General features: G+C 36.0%; 1 protein-coding gene across 2 annotated transcripts; it reads left to right on the top strand.

Annotated features, from left to right (window-relative positions):
* Window positions 1-338: 338 nt before the first annotated feature.
* Window positions 339-7,270, top strand: LOC111912977 (nuclear pore complex protein NUP155). Of its 2 annotated transcripts, none has more exons than XM_023908701.3 (13): window positions 339-773; window positions 1,168-1,337; window positions 1,417-1,543; window positions 1,618-1,880; window positions 1,963-3,433; window positions 3,834-4,046; window positions 4,129-4,376; window positions 5,070-5,478; window positions 5,567-5,736; window positions 5,835-6,144; window positions 6,220-6,438; window positions 6,510-6,835; window positions 6,913-7,270. In XM_023908701.3, the coding sequence occupies exons 1-13, from the start codon at window positions 615-617 to the stop codon at window positions 7,028-7,030; spliced, it is 4,203 nt and encodes a 1,400-aa protein (XP_023764469.1). In that variant the 5' UTR covers window positions 339-614; the 3' UTR covers window positions 7,031-7,270. The 2 variants fall into 2 exon arrangements, with proteins under 2 accessions (XP_023764469.1, XP_023764468.1); XM_023908700.3 differs by having other exon boundaries at window positions 1,963-3,565.
* The last annotated feature ends 378 nt before the right edge of the window (window positions 7,271-7,648 follow it).

The raw sequence follows: 7,648 nt of genomic DNA, 5'->3' as shown, positions 1-7,648 counted from the left end.
CATGTTTTAAATCAATAAATTTGTAATAAGGATTTAATGTAGTTTGATGAATATTTGCAATTTAACAAAAAATATGCTTTTATATAAATATATTTTGTAAAGATAAAATAATCATTTTCTGCATTCAACACTATTACTTAGATACTTAATCAAACAATGATTTCACTCAACCTTCTCACACTCACTAAACATTTAACTCAAATTTAACTCAAGTTTTATCTGGTAGAATAACATTTTTTGTTAACGTAACTTTATGAACTGTAAAAAATAAACAAATTGGTAAATGTTATAAAGTACTAATAATTTTGCCCCGTACAATTTAGGAAATTTCTCTTTGAACACAGCTTAATTTGCCCGCCACTATTTTACAGAACACCATAAATCCCCAATTTCACAAAAACCCTACCAACTCTTCTAAAGAATTCACGTAAAACCCCCTTAGCCATCGCCAAATCGTTCAAAAATCCCTGGTTACTCTACTTCTCTCAATGCCCATCTCAGAACCCTAGAGATCGAATGCAATTTGGACTATTATCGATATAGTTCCGTGTTATTCTAGATTTGTTTATTATCAATCTTTCAGTATCGTGTAGCATTCTCTGAGGAAGACGAAGATGTCTTGGGAAAACGAGATTGTAATGCGAGATATCACCAAAGCGAGTCTTGTAGTGAGCGACCGTATCGGTAGAGATGTTTCGGCTCAGCTTGACCTAGAAGAAGCCCTAGAAGCGTCAAGATATACTAGTCATCCTTATTCTACTCATCCCAGAGAGGTAACCCTGAAATCGCTGTTTCATTAATATTTCTATTTGTGTTTTTGGGTATTGAGACTTTTACTTTTTATCGATTTACGTGTTTGGGTATTCATTGGAAGCAAATTCACCCTCTTTTTCTAGTAAGAAAAGCATGTGAAGTTCGGATGTTATACGTGTCGGTTTTCAACTTTAGAGTTGATGGGAATCCTGAAAGTTTCTGAGGATGAAGTGCCGAATACCTTATAGTTGTTTAAAAGTACTAAAAAGGAATGAATTTGCAAAAAGTTGCATTGTTAAAGCATAGCCGAATGCATCTGAATTAACCACATTGGTTTCTAGTTGATGACTTGATGCTTGAATTCACATCTCAATGAAATATAATTCCCATTAATGTAGCCTCATCTTATTGCAGTGGCCTCCTTTAGTTGAAGTGGTAGATAGCAGGGAGTTGCCACCAGTACTCATAGAAAGATACAATGCAGCTGGAGGAGAAGGCACTGCTTTATGTGGAATCTTTCCTGAGATTCGTAGAGCATGGGCATCCGTAGATAATTCTTTATTTCTTTGGCGTTTTGATAAATGGTAAGTAATTTCATTACTCTTTCAATGACATAGCCTCACAGTTCTTCTCCTGAATTTGGCTTCAACTTTTTTCATTTAGGGATAGCCAATGTCCCGAATACAGTGGTGAAGAACAAGCCATCTGTGCTGTTGGTTTAGTCAAAGCAAGACCTGGGGTTTTTGTTGAAGCTATTCAATATCTTCTAGTCTTGGCAACACCTGTTGAGGTAATAACTTCATAACTTGTATCTTTTCTTACTAATTATTCAATTTACTGACATCTTTCATTTATGTATGTTAGCTGCTTCTCATTGGAGTATGCTGCTCTGGAAATGGTGATGGAACAGATCCTTATGCTGAGGTGTCATTACAGCCTTTACAAGATTACACAATTCCATCTGATGGAGTCACCATGACATCTATTGCTTGTACAAATAAAGGTCATATTTTCTTAGCTGGACGTGATGGACATATATATGAGATGCATTATACCTCTGCTTCAAATTGGCACAAACGATGCAGGAAAGTTTGTTTGACTTCAGGCCTTGGTAGTGTTGTTTCAAGGTATAAAATATAAATATTATTCTATAAATCTTTCATATTTAGTTATTTCCTTTTCTTAATGTTCTTTTTTGTTCAAATTCAGGTGGGTGGTACCAAATGTATTCAAATTTGGTGCTGTGGACCCCATTGTTGAAATGGCTGTTGACAATGAGAGACACATTTTGTATGCCCGAACTGAAGAAATGAAGATTCAAGTTTTTTCATTAGGTGAAAATGGTGAAGGACCACTTAAAAAGGTGACAGAAGAAAAGAATTTGATCAATCAAAGGGATCTACATAACACTACTAGACAGGTGGCAGGATCTCGGGGTGCCACACGTTCAACAAAAGCTTCTATAGTTTCTATATCCCCTTTATCAACAGTAGAGTCAAAATGGCTACATCTTGTTGCAATATTATCAGATGGTAGACGAATGTATCTTTCCACTACTAAAAACAGTGGGAGTGTTGGAGGAGCATTTGGTAGTAATCTTCAAAAACCAAGTTGCTTAAAAGTTGTCACAACAAGACCTGCCCCTCCTCTAGGGTCATTTGGGTCATTTTCCAGAGCTCAAAATGAAGATCTTTCTTTAAAGATAGAATCAGCACATTACTCATCTGCAACACTTGTACTTTCTGATTCATCTCCTTCAACCACTTCCTCACTTTTAATAGTGAATCGCGATTCCACCACCCACTCTTCTTCTAATTTAGGGACAGGTGTCAGAAGCTCAAGGGCATTACGGGAATGTGTCTCTTCTTTACCTATCGAAGGCCGGATGTTAGCTGTAGCAGAGGTGTTGCCCTTACCTGAAACAGCCGCCACAGTACAATCACTCTACTCACAGTTAGAGTTTTCCGGATATGACAACTCCGGCGAGTCGCCGGAAAAGTTGGCCGGAAAACTTTGGGCGAGAGGCGACCTGCCAACTCAGCATATACTCCCGAGGAGACGAATCATTGTTTTTAGTACAATGGGAATGATGGAAGTTGTTTTTAATCGTCCGGTTGATATTTTAAGAAAATTGTTGGAGTCCAACACACCAAGGGCGATATTGGAAGATTTTTTTAACCGATTTGGAGCTGGTGAAGCTGCTGCTATGTGTTTAATGTTGGCTTCAAGGGTAGTTCAAACGGAAAGTTTTATAAACAATGTTGTGGCTGAAAAGGCAGCTGAGGCTTTTGAGGATCCGAGAGTTGTTGGGGTGCCTCAACTTGAAGGTAGTGGTGTGGCATTGGGAAATACCCGAACTGCCCTTGGTGGGTTTAGTATGGGGCAAGTTGTACAAGAAGCTGAACCAGTGTTTTCAGGGGCTCATGAAGGGGTTTGTTTGTGTGCTTCAAGGCTACTTTTGCCTGTGTGGGAGCTTCCTGTTATGGTTTCTGATGGAAGTAAAGATGGGATTGTTGGGTGTAGGCTTTCTGTTGATGCAATGGGAGTTTTAGAAGATAAACTTAGAAGTGTTGAGAAGTTTTTAAGATCAAGAAGGAATCAAAGGAGGGGGATTTATGGGAGTGTTGGTGGTTTGGGTGATTTGACTGGTTCGATTTTGATTGGGACAGGTGGCGATTTGGTAAGTGGTAATATGGGTTTAGCAAGGAACTTTTTTAATCCTTATTCTAGGAATTTGGAGGCTAGTGAAATTGGGACATCTAGTAAAAGGCAGAGACTTCCTTACAGCCCTACAGAACTAGCTTCCATGGAGGTAAATTTGACTTTTTGACTTTCATGATAGCTTTCAGTGGTGGCAAAATAAGGGGTAAAAATGGGTTTCTTTTATCTTTTTAAAAAGTATACAATTTAAATGATAGATGCTTATTTTGTTAAAAGGTAAAAAAACAGGGGTCAATTTGTTAAATGGGAGCACAAATATTGGTCATGTTTGTGATAATCCATGAAAGTATAACCCAAATTGATCCATTTTTAGTTAATCTTGTTGGATTTGAAAGATGTTGACTAGTCAAACCTTGTAGGTAAGGGCAATGGAGTGTGTAAGACAATTGCTCCTAAGATGTGGTGAAGCTCTATTTCTCCTCCAACTTCTTTCACGACACCATGTCACTCGGTTGCTTCAAGGCTTTGACCATAATACAAAGCAGGCGTTGACTCAGTTGACTTTCCACCAGTTAGCTTGTTCTGAAGAAGGTGACAAACTTGCAACAAGACTTGTATCTTCTCTAATGGAGGTAAGTAAATTACCAATGAGCCCTTTAACACTCCATTTATTTTTAAGTGTGTCTCTCTACATTATATTCTTGATTTCCATAGTATTACACCGGGCCAGATGGTAGGGGAACAGTTGATGACATCAGCGGAAGGTTACGTGAAGGATGTCCAAGTTTTTACAAAGAATCTGATTACAAATTCTATTTAGCTGTTGAATGTCTTGAAAAAGCTGCTAATGCTTCTAACAATGAAGAAAGGGAAACACTTGCAAGAGATGCTTTCAGTAAATTAAGTGGTGTTCCTGAATCTGCAGATCTTCAAACTGTCTGCAAACGCTTCGAGGACTTGAGGTTTTTCTTTTTTCTTGTATTATTTATATGGGTTTGTAAAGGTTAATTCAAAATTCCAAAAAAGTCCTTACATTTTGACACGGTTTAGGAAAATGACAGTTGTTTTCTCCATTTAAACCTGTAACTCTGAGGAAACTTGTTATTTTCACTCTTTTTCTTTACCCACTGAACCAGTTGAGATGCTGATCTGGAATTTCATTAACATTTTGGCATGTTTATGAAAAATCCAAAGTTTCTTTTTCTTTTCATTTTGACCCAAATTTTTTATGACATGGCAAGTTGACTAGACATTTTTTATATATTTGAAAAGTTGATTGTATATATAAATAAGTTTGTCCAGTGAGTCAACTTGACATGTCATCAAAAGTTCTCATGTTAAAATGAAAAAAAGCAACTTTTTGTCTTTTTCAAAAAAATCCATGTATGGGTTTAAATGATTTTTTTATAACTCTGTCTTTTAAAAAAATTTGTCAAATGTAAGGGCTTTTCTTGAATTAACCCTTTTAAGATAATCCATGTCATCACCTCAACCAGCTCAATGGTTAATAACTTAATACTATAACAAGTTTTCTTTAGTGTTACTGGTTTAAATAAAAAACAACTTTGTGTTGCCTTTTATTGTCAAAAATGTAAGGGCTATTTTGGAATTAAACCAGTTTTCTAATTGCAAAACTAACAAGAAAAAAAATGCAGATTTTATGAAGCAGTGGTTCGATTGCCACTTCAAAAGGCAGAGGCTTTGGACCCTAATGGAGACGCCCTTAATGAGCAAATAGATGATGGAATTAGAGCACATGCACTTGCTCAAAGAGAAAGGTGTTATGAGGTTATTGCTAGTGCTTTAAGATCACTAAAAGGTGAAGTTTCACAAAGGGAATTCGGGTCACCCATCAGACCATCTGCCCATTCGCTTGCCCCAGCTGCCCGAAAGAAATTCATATGTCAAATCATTCAACTTGGTGTCCAATCATCTGACAGAATCTTTCATCAATACTTATACAAAACATTGATTGATTTGAATCTTGAAGATGAACTTTTGGAGTTTGGTGGATCCGATTTGGTTCTTTTCTTACAGAATGCTGCCCGTGAACCTACCCAACAGGTTTTATTATTATTATTATTATATATATCTTTTTTCATTAATCTTTTTCCTTAAAATTTCACTAAATAATCTTTATATAACTATATAGGTCCGGGGTGTTTCTGGAGCACAAATTTCCTCTCATCAAACAAAATACTCAGAGCTTTTAGCAAGATATTACGTGTTAAAAAGACAACATATTTTAGCAGCTCATGTACTACTTCGATTAGCAGAAAGACGTTCTACTGGTCTAGAAAATCACCCCACACTTGACCAAAGGTTATTATTATACACAAACTAACAAGTAACAACACCCTGTAAAAAAAATTACTCTCATCTAACATTTTAATATTATTATTTAAAAAACAAATATTCAGGCGACAATACTTGAGCAATGCGGTGATTCAGGCAAAAAGTGCAAGTGGGAATGACAGCCTCACAAATTCATCAAGAGACAGCGGGCTATTAGATTTACTTGAAGGAAAACTAACAGTTCTTCAATTCCAAATTAAAATCAAAGAGGAATTAGAAGGAATTGTCTCAAGAATAGAAGCTTCTCCTAGCACATCAAACACAAACAATTCAAATCTCGACTCTCTTAAAGAAAAAGTCAAGGAATTATCTCTTGATTTAAAAAGCATCACCCAGTTATATAACGAATACGCCGTTCCTTTTGAACTTTGGGAGGTATATAAATATATCATTGATTAATATAATATTAGATTTTGGAATATACTAATATTAATTTTTTTTAATCTGTAGATATGTTTGGAAATGCTATATTTTGCAAGCTATTCGGGCGACACAGATAGCAACATAGTACGTGACACATGGGCAAGACTAATGGATCAAGCAGTTTCCAAGGGAGGAATTGCTGAAGCATGTTCTGTTCTCAAAAGAATCGGGTCCCACATATACCCTGGAGACAGTGCTGTTCTTCCTTTAGACACATTATGTCTACACCTCGAGAAAGCTGCATTGGTATGAACTACTACTAAAATATTATTTGTTTCATGAAACACAATTTAATTTATTATTTTTTTTTTGGGTAGGAGCGAGTGGTTACGGGGGTGGAAGGTGTTGGAGATGAGGATGTGGCAAGGGCACTTATGGCAGCTTGCAAAGGGGCAGTGGAACCTGTGTTGAATACTTATGATCAGTTGTTATCAAGTGGTGTTATTTTATTGTCACCCACTTTAAAATTAAGGCTTTTGAGGTCGGTGTTGGTGGTGGTCCGGGAATGGGCGGTGTCTGTTTCTGCAACCGGAACAGGGGCGGCTTCCGTTGGCGGTTCACTTCTTCGCGGGACCTTTTCTATGGATCAGAGAACTGCTGTTCATCACGGGATTCGTGATAAGATTGCAAGTGCTGCAAATCGGTAAATTTTTCCTTCAACTTTTTAACTTTTTTTTTTTTAATGTTATGTGTAATTACATTTTTACCCCTTGTGTGTAGGTATGTGACGGAAGTACGGAGGTTGAATCTACCACAGAGCCAAATAGAGACGGTATACAGAGGTTTCAAAGAGCTTGAAGAATCCCTTTTAGCTTCTTTTTCTTTTGAGCGATTTTGAATTTTTTTTTTTTTTTTTTTAAATCTTAGATTATAGTTATTCTTATTGTATGTTGTCATGTTCTACGATTATATCATCCAAAATGTAAGGATTTTTTGGATTTTGCCCCTGTTTTTGATATATGCTTATGTTGTTTTGTTCATGGTGTTGAGAAAATAATGAATTTGTGGGGATATTGTTGAAAAATTAGGAATGTGATTTGTTTGAATAAATACAATCAAGTTGTCTCGTTCTATGTGATGATATTGTTTAATTGTTTTAAGTTTTGCCTTGTGAGGTCAAATCTGGTCGCTTAATTTTTGGGTTGTGCTTATTTGATCACTTAACTAAGTTTAACCTTTAAAAGGTTACATTGCTTTTAATTTGTTAATGAAATGCTTAACTATGTTTAAACTTTAAAAGGTTACATTGCTTTTAATTTGTTAATGAAATGGTCGTTTTGATTGGGTATAACCAGTAACAGATTTTAATTATTTAATGAAATGGTCATTTTGATTGGGTATAACCAGTAACTTGCTGAGTTTGCCTACACGGTTTTACATGACAGTATATATATGGATTAACGGTTAAGGTTGAATTTGGTCACTTTACTTTTTATTTCTCTATTTAAGTTAAAGT

The sequence above is a fragment of the Lactuca sativa genome, chromosome 8, assembly GCF_002870075.4.
Source record: "Lactuca sativa cultivar Salinas chromosome 8, Lsat_Salinas_v11, whole genome shotgun sequence".
Classification (NCBI taxonomy): Eukaryota; Viridiplantae; Streptophyta; class Magnoliopsida; order Asterales; family Asteraceae; genus Lactuca; species Lactuca sativa.
This window is presented reverse-complemented; position numbering and strand designations above follow the sequence as displayed.

Coding starts and splice junctions, on each gene's coding strand:
- LOC111912977 (XM_023908700.3), top strand. CDS start 615: ATGTCTTGGGAAAACGAGATTGTAATGCGAGATATCACCAAAGCGAGT. Junction 1,544..1,617: donor TCTTGGCAACACCTGTTGAG/GTAATAACTTCA, acceptor TATGTATGTTAG/CTGCTTCTCATTGGAGTATG. Junction 5,479..5,566: donor CCCGTGAACCTACCCAACAG/GTTTTATTATTA, acceptor ATAACTATATAG/GTCCGGGGTGTTTCTGGAGC.